The following is an 18170-nucleotide window of genomic DNA, read 5'->3' as shown; positions in this document are numbered from 1 at the left end:
TTAAAAGTAATGTTAGAGGACTGAGTAATTTAATTTGAAAATACGTACCTCGCCAGAGAATGGCTGTCCATTAAGTAGATGCTCTGACCCCTGGCTGTCTTCACTGCCGAAGTGTAGCCGGATCTCCTCTAAGCGATGACTGTAAGTCATTGGGCCTCCAGAAATGTTTACTAAATGTTCCTTGTCCACTTTTAAGGAAACATGCCTCCCTGTGTTGTACATTGTTCCACTGACCTACAAAAAATAAAATAAGAGTATGTAATATTTAAATATTACTTTAAAAATGTATGAAACAAATGGAATAACAATAGTACGTATTACATGCAATTGGTAGCTCAGGTTAGTAATGTTGCCAAATTAATTTACCACATCCACTTCTGACAAGCGTCGAGAGACATGAACTTCCAGGTTGACAAAAATCCTAGAACACTTGACCATGTTACACACTGAAGAAGTCCAAGCCAGTAAACAAATCACATGTGAATCAAGGAAATCCCATTCGACTTTCTATACTGTAGAAAACGTGGTCTCAGATATTGAAATCTGTGTCCATCTCACACCATGTGACAGAAAGGATCCTCCGAAAGGGATAGAAAAGAGCTATGCTCAGGACTAAACAGAAGGCCACTCCCAAATCATGGATGGAGTAAACAGTAGGATATCCAACTTTTTCTCCAGTTAAAAAGACTCACTAAGCCTCATCACCAGAATGTTCTCACTTTCCTTTCTAATTATTAAGCAGCTACAAGCATGTTTTGGGGCGATATTTAAAGGCCTCGGTCCCAGAACTGATACTGTGGCAGCACCACCATGTAGTTCATCCTTTTAGCATAAGCACAATGTTAATCATGAATGCTACTTTCCACTTAAACCAAAATGTTTCTTGTAGGACCTCTTTCTCATAAACACCCTGCACAGGGTACAACATACAATCCTGTCTTCTGTGACCACAGTTACCTCTGTGAATCCACTTCGTGTCCCCTGAACATGCCATTATTGTCCTAGTTATTAAAAAATTGACAACCACATGAAGCCATTTAGTGTAGAAATCATGCGTCTCCTAGCTGTAACAGCTAAACCAATGTAGAGTCCTACCACCATCTAATTGTAAAACTTTATTCAGTTCACACATCAAAAACTAGACTTTTACCAGCCCAATTTCAGATTAACCTTGGCGACTGGGTGCACGCTCCTGTATGAGAGAACACCTCTAGGAATCTCGCTGTAGACGTTACAGTACCATTGGGCCTCCCTGTCACTGAACAACATGTAATTCGCCAAGGAAAACATGATGATAAGTCTGAATAAGGTAAGAGCTTTCTTCTCACGCCAAACCCAATAGGTAAAACAATCAGGCTTTTATCATATCATCAAAAACTTACTGCTTTAAAATCTGACAGATCTTGGCCGTCTCATCCCTTCTGTTTAATATCTACATGAAGCTTCCCCCACTTTCAAGAAGACAGTCAGATGTGTGTGGATGAAACACTGTTAGAACAATGGAAGTAATTACCAGAGCTTCAGGGTATATTTATAAGCTCCTAGTGCTACCCTGCACCACATTTGCGGCATTTATTTTGACGCAAATGTGGACGTAAGATGGCATTTCCCATGCACCATATTTATAAAGTGGTGCAATTCGTGCATTGCGCCACTTTGTAAATCCTTGTGCCACATTATGCTACGCCAGGCATAGTATATGCAGGGGGCGTTTCCCCACTAGGGGCCTGAAAAAATGGTGCAAGGAAATCTAAGAGATTTCCTTGTGCCATTTTTTCGGCACTTTTAATGCCTGCTCAGCAGGCATTAGAAGGGGGCATACCATTATTTATAATGGGTTCTTATGTACTCTGCAGGAATAGTGCCAACATTTTAGTGCTACTCCTGCAGAGTACATCAATAGCGTCACAAAAAATTATGGTATTGCCCCCTACCCTGCGCCATGGTGCACCGTATTTTAAATATGGCGCACACATGGTGGTGGTAGGGTGGCGTTGAGGAGAATAAGGAAAGTGGAGCTGCACTGGGTGCAGCGCCACTTTCCTTAAATCTGCCCCTTAAGTCATTAACATGGTGTTGGGTATGGCTGGGACACGGAAATTACGAATTCCCTTAAATGGGTCTAAAATCAAAATTCTGATTGTAGGCTTTCCTTTGCCAGCCATATCGCCAGAAGGAATTCTGGGCAGACTGACTCAATCTAATACAATAAGATCTGAAATGTCGGTGTTCTTTTTGGCCACAAAATATTAGTTGAACACCAAATTGCTCATATTTTAAACACAACAGTGTCAATTTTTTGCTTCCCCAAAAGCTCATCACTTTCTTAGCAGCCATTTGAAGGCATCATTTATCTGGCCCTTGATGTCCTTCGGCATTGCCTGTGGAAATAGTGTCCATACATGGAAATGCCTTGTTTAATTAGCTTGTGCAATACGCAATAGGCAGAACAATATTCAACTTTGGTGCATTAGCAAAAGCCGCCCACAGGGGGATCTCTAAATACCCTTCAAGCTGTCCACTAAGCTCTGTAAGCATCAGCTATATCTGTTCATCCAGAACAAAAGCAAACAGGTTTAGCAGTTGCAGGGTAACTTGACTGGCTCATTGCTTCAAGCAATAAATCTGTAGCCCCTAAATAGTTTTAATGTCCTTTCGCAGTCCTTAAAAACAACAAAATCGTATTTTCCAAAGTCTACAGTTAGAAATATGAATCACTTTGCACATTGAATGCACAAACGTTCCCTATTTTAACTGTGACTCTTACATTTCACTCTCATGTGTCTATGTGATTTGCCGCATTTTAAGCTTTCTCTTTGTTATGTAGGGTCAAATAATTTGCTGCAAACCTCCACTTGCAATGTAATGCAACCTACTGAACAGAACATTAAAGAAAAATATTAATTTATTAAAAGCAATGCAAGCACTCTGGCCATTATGAGATACATTGCTTGATACACATCAACCAATATGCATCTTTGTATCACTCTTTGCTTTCTCTGCATACATTATTTTTTTTCGGAAAATCATTACTTGGAAGGGATCCCTTTCTAGTGCTTTGATAAAGAGGGAAGCATTCCAGATTTCAATAAGAGATTTCAATACTCGTCTGACAGGTGTCCCATTAAAAAATGGCACCAGGCTAACACCACTTCTTATGCGGTCATAGAACACAGATAACTGAAAATATGGTTAACTTGATATAGCCCTACCTGTGTCTGAGGAGGACTTTGAGAGGCAGCATTGAGGGTCTCACATACTCCTCAAAGTTTGCCCACTGAGGGTGGGGAGTATTGACTGGAGTCACTGTGTTTGCAGCATTTGCGCCTCTTCCACGTACTTGAGTGTAAAAAAACACCAAGTGCTGGGTGTGCCTGCACGTTCAGGAACAGCACACTCCATTTAGCACATGCTAATGGTGCTGTGCCGGATACCGTGAGGGCTGCTGGGACGGGTGTGGCCTAACCCCTAGGGAGGTTTAAGGGAATCAATCAGCATCGGGGCTGAAGGTGAAAATGGAGACACTTTCCTTCTGCCTGTTCTGTGAAGCAGCATCACCCTGGAATGGCTGGCATTATGAAACATACCATCAGGAATCAAAGATATTCACTGTAGAAAATGAAGGGAACACTCACAGTATTGGTTGGGGAGTAGGACAAAGGGCTTGCTCCACAAGGAAAAATCATTTTCCTGTGAAGAGTGAAAGCTTATAAATACTCCAGTAGTAGTAGTGCATGTGACTAACTTGCCATTCACAGAAAAATTCCACACCTATTCCATGGAATCAGCGAACTGATACCCAGAAGATGGAAAATCCGTTATAAATTCTGTTGTTGGAAATTTAATCCAAACTCAGAAGAAAACCTACTGAAATAAATTGCTGACAACCTTTTTTGAATCAGACTCTGCGGGAATAAGTTACTTTTCTAATTCATTATATTTCGTCTGCATAACACTGGGCTGGAATATGAATGTAAGATGTAGTCTTGTGAATAACATTTCAAATTATTACACTTGAGAATTGGTGATAATGCTGTTTTCAGACGTTTTCATTTTTTGACAATACTTTTATAAAGTTTTGTTCTTCCTCTTCCCAGCTTTAACTAATGCTTCTCACGGAAAAAAATTCACAAAAGTAACCTTAAATCACACCTTAGCCTGAACAGGGTGATTCTTTCTCTCAGGAAGAAAACCTTTGCCCCAAGCCCTACCTGTTCAATTGCATGATAAGAGTTATTTAGTTAAGGCAAAGTAGACAAGCAATGCAATTTTACTTTTACTGCTCTTCATAATAAACTACACCAAGAGCACGTCCATGTTTTCTGTATTTAGAATTTTATTTAACAAGCTGCTTGGGAAAAGGGCATCCTGTGGCCTCTCAACCACGATTTCAGTCATGAATCCGGAAATGAACACAAAGGTCACTGGGATCTTTTAGATTAGTACTATAGCAGTCACCAGTTACCTTTCAAACCTGAAGTTCTCCGGCATGGTTCAAGTGTACACAAATGAAAGGTGTTGCTACCTGTGTCATTAGCTGTTTCACGTAGTAAGTTACATGTGATACAAGTATACATTGACTTTTACTTCATGTGAGGATCCAGGTGAGATACTTAATAAGCAATCGATAGCCTCTCATGCCACTTAGTAGGCTGCAGAGATGAGAGTGGCATGTCCTCTCGGTAGGCTGCTTCTTAGGTGCTATACCTACAAAAATGCATACAGGAGCACTAAAGGCCTTATTACAAGTTCGGTGCCATTCCAGGTAGAGATTCCCAGCATCCACAATTATTATTACCTGCCAGTATCTATACATGAATAATATTATGAGTTAAACCCACCAGAATGTTGAATAAGGCCCTCATTACGAGTGTGGCGGTCTGAAGACCACCACACTCGCGATGGCGGTTGGACTGCCGCAGAGAGGGCAGTCCACCCACCGCATAGAGGTGGCCCTTCCACCCTATTATGACCGTGGCAGATGGACGAGGGTCTGACCGCCGCCACTGCCAGGTTGCCGCCTGTCGACAGCCTATTGGTCTCGGCAGCCGCAATCTGCCAGGGCAGCGGTGCAAGCAGTGCTGCCCTGGGGATTCCGAGTCAACTTTCCGCCAGCCTTTGCATGGCGGTCTCAGTGCCATGCAAAGGCTGGCAGAAAGAGGGTGTTGGGGGCCACATGGGGGCCCCTGCACTGCACATACACTTGACATGGACAGTGCAGGGGCCCCAATGGACAGCCCTGTTGCGCTTTTCACTGCCCGAATTATGGGCAGTTAAATGTGCGACAGGAGCTGTTGCACCCGATGCACCATAGCATTGCTGCCGGCTCAATTATGAGCCAGCGTCAAGGTTGTGATGAGCTTTCCGCTGGGCCAGTGAGTGAATTATCCTAATAGGGCGGCCAGCATACCCCCAGCACTGGCGGTATGCTGGCTGCAGTGGCTTTGGCGGTCTTTAAAAAAGACTCCAAAACCGTAATGAGGGCCTAAATGGGTAATGTAAACAAAGGTACACTGTTCCAAGTATTCTCTAATAACCTAGGAGACCTAAAATCTCAGGAGCAAGAGCCATCATCATCTGGAAATGCTCCTCGCCAGGCAGGCACTGCAACGCCTGACGGGTGCCTGAATGCAGGTATCTCTGTCTGTATAGTTTGAACCCACCAGTCACTATCAGACCAGTCATGATCAGACAAAGCTGTACGCCTTCCATTGGCTCACTCATAATTAGGGGCTAAATATTCAGATTAAGACCAATATTATGTTACACTTTAGTTAGGGTGACCACCTTACTCCAGTCTTTACACATACTGTCTGCAGTCCTGAACTTTTCAGCTACAAATCATTGATCTCAGGAGTGCTAATTTAGTTTGGTTGAAGGAAAACAAGACTACATCACCAGAAAGCATTAGGTTATTACACAAACGTCTAGGGCTGGAAACAGTACCATAATGCTCTGAGGGGAGCTGGTCACGCTACCTTTAACTTAGATCTACAGGATGCACGCTGATGTATTTTTCGAGTGTTACTTGATAGACAAGGACAAGAGAGAGCTACGCAAGTGTTTTAAGAACTGGCATAAATTCGACCTTTACTGCTTCGTGCTTTATCTAGCAGACTGTAGAGAAGAAGGGCGACACAAAATCTATGCAGATAATATGATAATACAAGAAAAGGTCAGCCATATTTTAAATGAGAGTATTTTGTAGTAAAGTGTAGAAGTTCCAAAGAAAAATAAACACGGAAACCAACAATTGAGATTTTTAAGGAAAATATTTATTCACATTTTTGTCAACGGACTCACAATGAAAGTCGTACGGTTTGAAGATAACGCATTGTATTTCATTATAACAAAGTGTTTATTAAGCAGGTGATCACTTATCTCGGGCAATTAGAAGACATACCTAAGCGCTGAAGTATCCATCGCCCATTTTCCTTCATAGTTAAATTAATCGGTGTGGATTCCCACTGACAGCTCAGTGACTTGAGAGATACAGAGAATGATCGTAATACTTTCTTCAACTCAGTGAGACTTTCAAAGTGCTGGCTGCCCGAATCTCCTACTGTGTAATGGACGCAAGAAGCATTGAATATGCTTTATATAGGATACCTACATTCTGTGCATGGAAGATTACCCAGTAAAGTGAAGTTATTACCATGACTGTTTTACGCGATGCCCCACTGACATAGACATGGTCAGAGTGCTGAGAACCTCTTTCATTTCCATACTTTGGGAGGTGAAGACTCCTTGGGTAGTCGGGGTTCCTTTCAACTATAATCGGAAAGTGTGTAGTAGGTCTTCAGAAGACACCTATGGATTAACTTCTTCGGAGAACACTAAATCTTAAAACAACAGGAATCACCCTCGGAATACTCCTCTTCTTGCAGATGATCCTGGCTACATGCTGGGGCTCCCACACTGGTTCAGGGCGCTATGATTCTCTTCACTTACTTAATAAACTTTACTAATTTTAAAATGTACTGAGGACGAGGACTAATTCTAATGTTAAAACGGATCCTTCCTCAGCACCCTCATCCCGTTTCTCTGCTGTAAGATCACATTAGATCGAGCAAAGCTGTTGAAAGGATATGTTAGAAATGGGGTCTCTGGTTGACAGTCAGGTTACCCCCTGTTCAAGCAAGGACCCTCACTCTAGTCAGGGTAAAAGAGAATCACCCTCAGCTAACCCCTGCTTACCCCCTTGGTAGCTTGGCAGAGCAGTATGCTTAACTTCAGAGCGCTAGGTGTAAAGTATTTGTACCAACACACACAGTAACTCAATGAAAACACTACAAAATGACACAACACCAGTTTAGAAAAATAGGAAATATTTATCTAAACAAAACAAGACCAAAACGACAAAATTCCGACATACAGAAGTCAAGTTATGAATTTTTAAAGATTAAACTCAAAAATAGCGCTTAGAAACAAAAATGCTTCGATGAGATGTTAACACGGCGTCATGACGGAATCGTTCCCAACAAGCCGACACCAGCGGCGCCGGACACGGACTCGTGTAGACCCCCAAGTACAGTACCTTTGGTGAAGAGTGAAAACAAGCCGATGCGCGAAGTCGGGGGATCGCGGCATCTGTGCGAAACATTGAATCCGTGCACTTCGAGCGGCGTCGGTCACGACGTGGTGCGGCGACTTCCGCGGAGTCGCGGACTTCAGCGGGGCTGCTGCGGCGTCGGGCCTGCGAAGAGCGTCGCGTTCCAGCGAAGGTCACGGCGTCGGGTGCAGGCGGCGTTACCGGATTCAGCAGCGGCGTCGGTCCGGAGTCGTCCGAAGTCGATTTCCTTGGATTTCCACCAGCTTTCCTTTCAAGGACCCAGGAACTGGATAGGGCACCACTTGTCAGAGCAGGAGTCTCTCCAGAGACTCCAGGTGCTGGCAGAGAGAAGTCTTTGCTGTCCCTGAGACTTCAAACAACAGGAGGCAAGCTCTAACTCAAGCCCTTGGAGATTTCTTCACAAGATGGAAGGCACACAAAGTCCAGTCTTTGCCCTCTTACTCTGGCAGAAGCAGCACTGCAGGAAAGCTCCACAAAGCACAGTCATAGGCAGGGCAGCACTTCTTCCTCAGCTATCAGCTCTTCTCCAGGCAGAGGTTCCTCTTGGTTCCAGAAGTGTTTCCTAAGTCTGTAGATTTGGGTGCCCTTTTTATACCCATTTTAGTCTTTGAAGTCACCTTTCTTCAAAGGGGACTCACACCTACTTGTGAAATCCTGCCTTGCCCAGGCAAGGCCTCAGATACACACCAGGGGGTTGGAGTCTGCATTGTCAGAGGCAGGCACAGTCCTTTCAGATGAGAGTGACCACTCCTCCCCTCCCTCCTAGCAGAGATGGCTAATCAGGAAATGCAGGTTACACCCCAGCTCCCTTTGTGTCACTGTCTAGTGCGAGGTGAAAAACAACCCAACTGTCAAACTGACCCAGACAGGGAATCCACAAACAAGGCTGAGTCACAGAATGGTTTAAGCAAGAAAATGCTCACTTTCTAAAAGTGGCATTTTCAAACGCACAATCTCAAAATCAACTTTACTAAAAGATGTATTTTTAAATTGTGAGTTCAGGGACCCCAAACTCCACATGTCCATCTACTCTCTAGGGGAATCTACGCTTTAATCATATTTAACGGTAGCCCCCATATTATCCTATGAGAGAGACAGGACTTGCAACAGTGAAAAACGAAGTTGGCAGTATTTCACTGTCAGGACATATAAACCACATTACTATATGTCCTACCTTATCCATACAATGCACCCTGCCCTTGGGGCTACCTAGGGCCTACCTTAGGGGTGCCTTACATGTAAGAAAAGGGAAGGTTTAGGTCTGGCAAGTGGGTACACTTGCCAAGTCGAATTTACAGTGTAAAAATACACACACAGACACTGCAGTGGCCAGTCTGAGACATGATTACAGGGTTACTTGTGTGGGTGGCACAACCAGTGCTGCAGACCCACTAGTAACATTTGATTTACAGGCCCTGGGCACCTCTAGTGCACTTTACTAGGGACTTAACAGTAAAACAAATATGCCAATCATGGAGAACCAATTACGTACACATTTTAAACAGGAGCACTTGCACTTTAGCACTGGTTAGCAGTGGTAACGTGCCCAGAGTAACAAAAACAGTAAAATCTGAGTCCAGCACATATCAACAACCTGGGGAACAGAGGCAAAAAGTTAAGGGAGACCACGCCAAGGATGAAAAGTCTAACAGGATATGTCTTGGGTCGTGCGAAGGAGGAATGAGCATTCCAAGAAGTATCAAGTAGGAACTTGTTATAAATACTATTTCATTCCTTACTCATGCAGAAAGTTGTATTTAATTCTGGAGTTCGGAGCTCCCTGTTGGGTCAGTTATTTTTTATTCTTGATGAGATTGGTCTAACTGGCGATGCTATTCTTTCAGTGGATGCAAATTTTGTCTTGGAGATCCTTACAGGAGTAGGGGATTTGAGACGGAGGAAGGAGCTATTTGAAAAATAAATCTGGAGTGAAGGTGGAGAGCCAAGGAAAAGGCAGAGTGCTCGTGTTGGGATTCTCCAAGTGCCGCTGATTATATATAGATCAGTACAACAGGCAGGAAGTAGAAGGCAGAGCATGGAATAATGAACAATGGCTTCTTGAAGTAAACAAGAAGACTGAAAAGGCTGAGCTCTGGGCTAAGTATTATAAGAATATTGTTTAGAACAGAACTAGTAATACTTTTGTTCAGAAATTGGGAAAGCGTTACTGGTACAAAGAGACAACCTTTATAAAATAGAGGGTTGTCAAGACATTTATACTCTTTAAGTTAGTTTGCTAAGGTAGTTTATCTTTAAAGTTTGTTGTGTATTTTATTTTTTAATGCTGTTTATTGCCCTTTTCAACCCAAAGCATGCATAAATTATGGCAGCTTGACCGTAAATAATAATTTAACATTTTCACATCTAGCAGTTTCCCCAAAGGGCACTGAAAATAAGGTAAATAACTGCCACGCAGAATACCGACCCAGGGGAGGAGGGGAATACAAGGTCTTTAGAAGTATGACAAGTGAGTTGCTTGGGAATAGATATGTAGTTGTGTGGAAGCAAAGAACTGTAGAATACTATTGGTGTAGGTTAAAAGGTGCGATGACCATTGCACAGTCAAACCAGACCTAAAATATACGTAGGTTAATGACAGCCCTCCTTCCACATATACTGCTACCAGACAAAAAGAACATAAATTATCTACTTATCTATAATAGTATTGGAATATCATGTGTGTGCCCCTGAAGATTCAAGCTTGGGTAGCTGGATACTTAAACAAAATGATCACAGCTGTATGGAGGAAAACAAGTTTTGTGGCACCACACAACTTCTGCCCAATCAAAACATGTAATCCTGGCTCCCAACAAGTGGGCAGAGCCTAAGCCTCTCTCCTGGTGAGGTTCACATTATTTTCTGGTGACAGCTGCGCTGTAAAGCCAGACCATAAACAGGATGAACTAAACAGAACAGAATCATTCTACACCATTCCACACAGCATGAAGATACCAGACCTAGCAGTGATCCCCTTCAATGCCCAATAGCTCAGTGAGGCTAGCCATAAAAAATATAATGTGCAGTGCATACACATTGAAAACGTACAAGGTGACTGATCCCATTCATCATGAGTAGGCATGGCAGCAGATCTGCAGTGCCTTAATATTCAATTCTTGGCTGCTGCCAAAGATGTTGCTTACTACCTATGTTTGTGTGTAGAGATTCCCACCCCATCCACAACACGGTGCAGCACTGCCAGATGGGCTGAAGAGGGAATGTGAGAGTCACACGAGAGTTGACTGTGTCTCACACATCAGAGCAATATTTGGTTAGCGCAAGGCAGCGCCACAGTATTTGTAATAGATCACTTTTTGAATGTGTGCATCTTCATCAGTGGAAGTGCTGAAGGAGATCTGCCTCAGCTAATACCAATTATTTAGAATTTTGAAAAAGAAGAACTGTAGCCTAACCTCCCTAATGTACCTGGGATTCCAGTATGGGGGACACATCCTACTCAGTTTATTCGTGCTGCAAATCAGCCTTTCATTGCAGTCTGGTTGAAGCCTCGATTGTGGTACAATCGGAAAAACGTATAAGTATATTGCATAACCTGAGACCACCCTTTAATGGTTGCCTTACTCTATGAGATACTTTATGACTAGGGATGTATCATGCACAATGGAGATTCCCCCAGCTACCCCCCCTGGCAGTGGTGTAGCTGTCATTTTTGTCCTATTTGTGGGTTGCTCTGACCGAATTCATCATATCACAATTAAAAGGATTTGAGTTTGAGGACCCCATCACCAAACAAATGATCTACAGTACATTTGCCGTTCTCACACCATACAAATGTGATGCATTCAATCAGCAATCACATGATTTGTCAGATGAGAGCCTTGGCCTGAATTCATGGAGTTACTTTCAATGTTATGCACATGTTGCCAGCTTTTAATCATAGAGCAGACAACTGGGTTGAAGTGTAGGTGGTAAAGACTCGTATCTGTAAGTGAGAGACAACAAGCCCTCCGTAGCCTGACATACTTCACATTCCATAAGAACCCATATTAGAAGGAGAGGTCTGGCAGGGGAGAACGTATTTAAAATGCAATAAGTGATGAGCAAGAGAATACAAGTGCGTGTGCAGAAGTTGACGACCGGTGGACGAGGTGCATGTGTTGAATTGATGGAGTTTTAGTCCATTAACTTTATGATGTCCGAGTCAATCTGTGACAGGAGGGTGGGCTGTATCAACAGTGAGAGAATACTGAACAAGTAGTTATACTGAGCAGTAACCACCATCTTTGTTGTTTAAAGCCTGCCCCAACAAGGATAATTGTGAGTCTTTAGGTGTGGCAGCGATATGTTATCCTCAGCCATCTTGTTCACTGCTTCGTTAATGACCACTCCAAGGTACTTAAGTTTCCTTACGACTCTTTCATAGCGGTTTCATTCAGGCTGGCTTTTGTCATATCAAGGCCTCACATTTGCTCCGGTTAATTTTATAAGCGGGAAACATTGTGGCATCGACATGGACACTGTGGCAGGCAGCGAGCGTCCAGGTCTGGTACAAGTCAGCAGTATGGCATCTGTGTACAGGCCTTTGGGATGTATGTACTCTACGGGTGTCATCAGAGGAAGATATGGCCCTAGACCAGGGGATAACAGGAGCAATAGCGCAGAACAGCATTGTATATGGCCTGGATAAAAACCCACAACAAGTTATCTGTCCAGTCGGGCTCCTAAGCATCCATATGACCTTTGGAACGAAGATCTGACCTTTATGACTGTGGGCTCATTTTGTCCTACTGGAAAGCAGCAATTATTCTTGCAGTACATTTCTGCCTTTCCAAATACTATTTTAATCTTTTGTGTTCGTGTATTATTCAGCCTTGGATTGTTTCACAAGCTGTTGTAGTGTGAGGTTACCCTGTGGTTCAATATTTATTGGCAACATTGGAAAGCATGTTGCACCACCAATGTCTTTGTCAGAAACAAATGAACCTCTATTACCTTGTAAACATTGGAAACATATTGTATAATCCTACCTGATTGCTGTTGTGGTGAACATTTTTTCCAGGTAGGAAACAGAGTATATTACTTGATAATGTATCGTACAATGAAGAGGCATATATGAAACTAATCCCAAGTAAATGTGGTGAATGTTTGTCAGATTTCAGCGGTATTTTTAAAAAGTTGATAAGAATGCCAGGTAAAGATTTTTGACCCAGAGTAAATAACATCACAATTTGTTTTCTAGGTCTCAGGGGTAAGAGGACCGCGGGAAAGTAAGATTGCTGCATTAAGGAGGTTGGAAATAACTCAATTATCTGTGGATATGACAGAATCACTCATTTGTGATTAATTACTACTGGTAAAGTCCTGAATGGTTACATCTGCGACAGTACTAGCACATGGAAGGTTACTGTGCAAGAATGTACAGCTGAAGCAAGCAATAGTATTTCCAGAAGGTGTGGAGTTCATGGCAGCATTTAAGAGAGAGATGAGGGATGCATAGGTTGTACAAAAAGGGACATTATGCTACAGTGTCTAAAGCAGAGAAAATACAGATTGTATAAGATGCTGCTAAAGAACTAAAGTGGTTGGTGTTCCACATTGGGATGAGTAAGGAGAATGTGCAGATGTCTAAATGTGAAATTATGTTGTGTTGGTAGATAATAAAAGATTTGGCTGCTTCCTGGTGTTAGACCTGACATCCTTGCTGTGGTTTCCTATGACTTTTTGCCTTTAAACCTTCTGTTTTACTGACTTCGTTTTTGGTGGCTTTAGGAATCTGGGAACTTTACCATTGCTAACCAGCGCCAAAGTGCATGTGCTCTCAGCTTAAAACATGGGAACTTTGAAGTATTCAAAACTAGCATTTTTTATTTACTTATAAGTCCCTAGTAAAGTGCTACATCTGTGCCCAAGACCTGTAAATTAAATGCTACTAGTGGGTCTGCAGCACTGATTGTATCACCCACATTAGCAGCACTTCAAACCTGTCTCGGGCCTGCCATTGCAGTCTGTGTGTGCGGTTTTAAACTGTCATGTCGATCGAACAACTTAACCCTCTTGCCAGGCCCAAACCTTCCTTTTTAATACATATAAGTCACCCCCACAGTAGGCTCTGGATAGCCCCAGAGCAGGGCACAGTCTATTTAAAAAGTAGGGCATGTACTGTTAAGTTTTACATATCCTACTAGTGAAAAACTCTTAAATTAGTTTTTCATTACTGCAAGGCCTATCTCTCCCATAGGATAACATTGGGATTACCTTATTACATTTTATAAGTGTAATTTCCAATTGGGAAGAGATGAGACCCCCAAGTTTGGTGCCTCTGGAATCATAATTTAAAATCACAACTTACGGTGAAGTCAGATTTTAAATTGTTATTCCGAAAATGCCACTTTTAGAAAGTTAGCAACACAAAAGGATGATGGACAAAGTGCTGAAACTTTTCAATCACTCACCCCAGTCACAGATCTGGGTTTAATCCATCGTTCTTTTGCTTACCATGCCACCCCAGTTTGGACTCAGCAATATGCAAATCAGTCTTGACCCTGCCTGGACCGGAAACAAGCATCCTGGGACCGGTTTCAGGTATCACCCTTCATCAGCCAAGCTAGCTTGAATTCAGTGGCACAGTGAGCACGGGACCCACGTCTGGCCATACCCTTTTCTCTTAGGGCGACTTTAGCAACACAAAAGGATGATGGACAGAGTGCTGAAACCTTTCAATCACTCACCCCCAGTTACAGATCTGGGTTTAATCCATTGTTCTTTTGCTCACCATGCCACTTTTAGAAATTTAGCACTTTCTTACTTTAATCATTTGGTGCCTTCTGCCAGTCTCTGAATACACTTGGGTGGGTGACAACTGGGCTTTGTGCACTCCCTCTAGAGAGTGACACAGATAGGGAGCTTAGGTGTGGTGTGATTAATGGGCCATCCACTGCCTGATGGGCCATACTGGGCAGGATGGGAGGGAGGAACTGACACACTTCAATAGGCTGTTTCCTTTCTCCACAGAAAGGGCTGTATACCACATTGTAGTGAGGCTGGAGCAAGGGCAGGGACTCTGCGCTCTTCAAAGGCCTCACTTTGAAGTGTCCCCCACTTCAAAGACACAACTGTCTATAAGTATTGGACCTCAGACATCCCCCAACTCAGTACACTGCTAGACATGTGGATACTCTGCCAAGAAGAAGGACTGCTGAGCTGCAAGGACCGCCCCTCTGCTGGGCTGCTACTTTGCTGGTCTCCTGATCTGGTGTGCTGACCTGCTGCCTTTGTCGCCTGGAAATGAGGAGGACTGGACCTGCAACTCTCCAACCAAGAATCTAGGTGAGTCCAAGGACTTTCTGGCTTGCCTCCTGTTTTCTGAATTCTCAGGGACATAAAAAAACTTCCAGCTCACCAGATACAGTACCTGGACTCTGTCAAATGTGAGTCTTGCCCTGACAACTGGTGCTAATCCAGTCCTGGGCCTTTAGAAGTGGGTATAAAGTGTTGCTCCAGTCCAATCAATGCATGGCTGCTGCTACATGGGCCGGAACTGGTACATCACCCCTGTTGCATGGTTCGGAACCGGCACATTGCCCCCCGTTGTGTGGATCGGAGTTGATGCATCACCTCTCCAGCATGGATTGGCCTGAGCACATTGCCTTCGTAACTGCTGCATCTTGGACCCAGTGCATCACCGCTGTTGCATGGAGGAAATTGATGCATCTTTGCTACTGCATGGAAAGGATTAACGCATAGCCTCTACTGGTGAAATAGACACCAACACATTGCTTCAGTCTGCTTCCCACATCCTTAACATAGACACAACCAGGATTAAGGTATTTATGTTCAGCGGGCCTCACTGGGTCCCTCTAGCCGGCCCGCTTTCCATCGTGGTCGGCCTGAATTTTTGACTTTGTCCCAGTCTGATGTGACCAGATTGGATACAATATCATTTTGGATGATATTTTTGATATCGATATTCTGACATACTCCTGAAGTAGACATTACAGCACGGGTGACCAACAGTTGCCCACAAAGACAAGAATCATACACGATTACTTAGAATGAACTCAAATAAACTAGTGATTGGTGATTCGATTAGTTTATGTAAATGTATGTGTTTCCTTTGATAACATTGAAAATTCTGTATGTTTCCAGCCCCCATTGATCAATTTTGAACACCCCTACGTTGGAAAATAAAAGGTAGGTTTAAGGCATATATAAAGGACTGCATTACTCTGAAACACACTAGAAACCTTCTATTATATTGGCATGCATAGCTCAATCATGTTTTGTGGCTGAAGTTCCATTTTCTGCAATTGCAGCTTTAATAGATGCCTCTTTGGTAATCTTTCCCTGGTCGCCTTCATCTCTACTCTAATGCTCCACTTAAGTGCAGTGTTCTGCTGTTCCTTCACTTGTAGATTTATGTCTGTGATGCCTCTGCATTCCACTGATGTGTGCTCTGGGAAACTGGAAATACACAAACAACATGGTTAATGTGTGTTTGTTTTAACAGTAGCGTACAAAGCAAGGGAAATACATTTTCAAAAAGGGATTCAGTATTACATTATATACACAGAGTGCCATAAATGCAAATATATGAAAGCATGCGACTGGGTTTCTGCTTGAATAAATGTATGTTTATTAGACTTTGGAAAAGCTATTTTCCATGACACTGTACCGTCTTACCAGTCGTGCCTGATGATGACGGACGTTTTGACAGCTAGCAGCAGGAAGGTAGATCCTGAAAGTGAAAGACAGTAAAAATGGTGACTGACAAATAGAAATACAGGTAAGGAACACATGCAAATTAATAAAGTGTCCCAGGGTCTATACTCTCTCTAGAGCAGGGACCTTCAAACTGTATGGCTTTCACCCCTGGCCAAGAGAAGCATTTATTGTGCCTCAGAGGAAGAGAGACAAACACATTGCTGAAAGCAGTGCTGTGTTTTTAGTTAAATAAAACAGAGTGGAAGTGAGAACCTCTTTATTGGGCCATTAGTAATGTATTTTATCACTCATGTCCTGGCCGGGAGTAGGTGTCAAAGTGGGGCTGGGTGGGGGTATGGGGCTTCAAATATCCCCCAAAGTCCCTTCCCCATATTTCTGATCAAGGGTCACACACTGAATACTTTTGCACTATCACGGTAACCTGACTGCCAACAGAAGGTTAGCACCATCTGGTTGACTGCCTTTTTAAAAGGGAGAACTGATCATAACTCTGTTTGATATGTTCAGAGTGACCACGTTTATAGAATGATTGTGAGAAAATATGTTTGTTAATCTGGCGGGGCGATGATTTTTTTCACATGTGGGGGTGCAGCATTTAAAAGTTTGAAAACCGTTGCTCTAGAGAAACATGGATGTTATAGTTATGATAGGCAAGTGTTAACCCAAATATTAGGTGAGTAATTAATACATTTTGTTTGATTGATTTTGAATTATACGTTATTATTTTTAGGATAAGGCATTATCTTGCAGAGCCCTAAATACTTGTTTGCCAGACAATATTACACTGAACGGGAGACCGATTTAAAAGCAGTTTTTAGCATAGAAAATAGACTACATTTTGTCCAGTACAGATGAAAAGGCAGGAGTTGACAGTTTTACCGGATCTACACTTCTAAGGCACATATTTACACTTTTTTTGCACCGCAATTACATCACTTTTTTTATGCAAATGCAGCGCAAACTTAACTCCATATTTATATTTTGACTTTAGACATGTCTAAGGTCAAAATCTTGGAGATTGCACCATTTTCTAGATGCATGGACCTATCTTGCGTTCATGAGATGCAAGGTAGGCGTTCCCATTTTAAAAATTGTGTTATCCGCATAGCCCCATATTTATCCCCCTGTGCTAAAATGACACATGAGTGGGAGGAGGGTCCAAAATGGCGCAAAGATTGCTTTGCACCATTATTTAATGCCTGGGTCAGACGAAGCATTAGGGGACCCGTGGACCCATTTCCATGGTCAGACACGATGGAATGGGTCCACAGGTGCCCTCCCCAAGCCTAAGGAACACCCTCTTTCCCCCACCAGAGGGACACCGGAGGATGGGAGACCCCCATCCCAGGTGAGTAGAATAAGTAGAAGTAAGTATTTCCAAAACTTTTTTAAAGTGTCATTCGGGGCCTTGAAATGCCCCCCCCCCCTACATGCCACTGGGTGCAATGGCCATGCCCAGGGGACCCTCGTCCCCTGTGCTGGCCATTGTGGTGGTGGGCATGGCGCTTGTCTTTTATAAGACAGCAGCCATGTGGTATTGCATCAGAATATAACCCTAGGCTGGTTAGAGGCATTCTTTTGCCTCTAACCAGCCTAGCGTCATTTTTTGGTGCAAAACGCCCTTCTCCCATACCGCCACCCCTACTCGGCTAACGTCATTTTTTTTTATGCTAGCCCACCCTTTGTGCCGGCTTGCGGGATTCCACAAATTTGGCACCCGGCTGGCGCTCTGGAATTATGCAAACCAGCGCTATACTTTTTGACGCAAAACTGCGTTTGCGCAGTTTTGCATCAAAAAGTATCAATATAGGCCTTGCTGTTTTTCTTTTTGTCTCTCTGGAATGTATGCCTGATACAACTGTTTGTATGTTTGTATTTCCTTCGCTTTTTCAAATAAGCTGCTCAGATTCCGGATTAG

The 18170-nt window shown here is 43.1% G+C and overlaps 1 protein-coding gene across 1 annotated transcript in view; it reads right to left on the bottom strand.

Moving 5' to 3' along the window:
* The window catches only part of CA10 (carbonic anhydrase 10), a 683032-nt gene that overhangs the window by 183706 nt on the left and 481156 nt on the right, over positions 1–18170 (bottom strand). Inside the window, exon 4 of the mRNA XM_069200032.1 lies at positions 49–234. Coding sequence (XP_069056133.1) covers positions 49–234 — 186 coding nt within the window. The remainder of the gene's footprint in view (positions 1–48; positions 235–18170) is intronic.

This window comes from Pleurodeles waltl, chromosome 7, assembly GCF_031143425.1.
Source record: "Pleurodeles waltl isolate 20211129_DDA chromosome 7, aPleWal1.hap1.20221129, whole genome shotgun sequence".
NCBI classification, from domain to species: domain Eukaryota; kingdom Metazoa; phylum Chordata; class Amphibia; order Caudata; family Salamandridae; genus Pleurodeles; species Pleurodeles waltl.
This window is presented reverse-complemented; position numbering and strand designations above follow the sequence as displayed.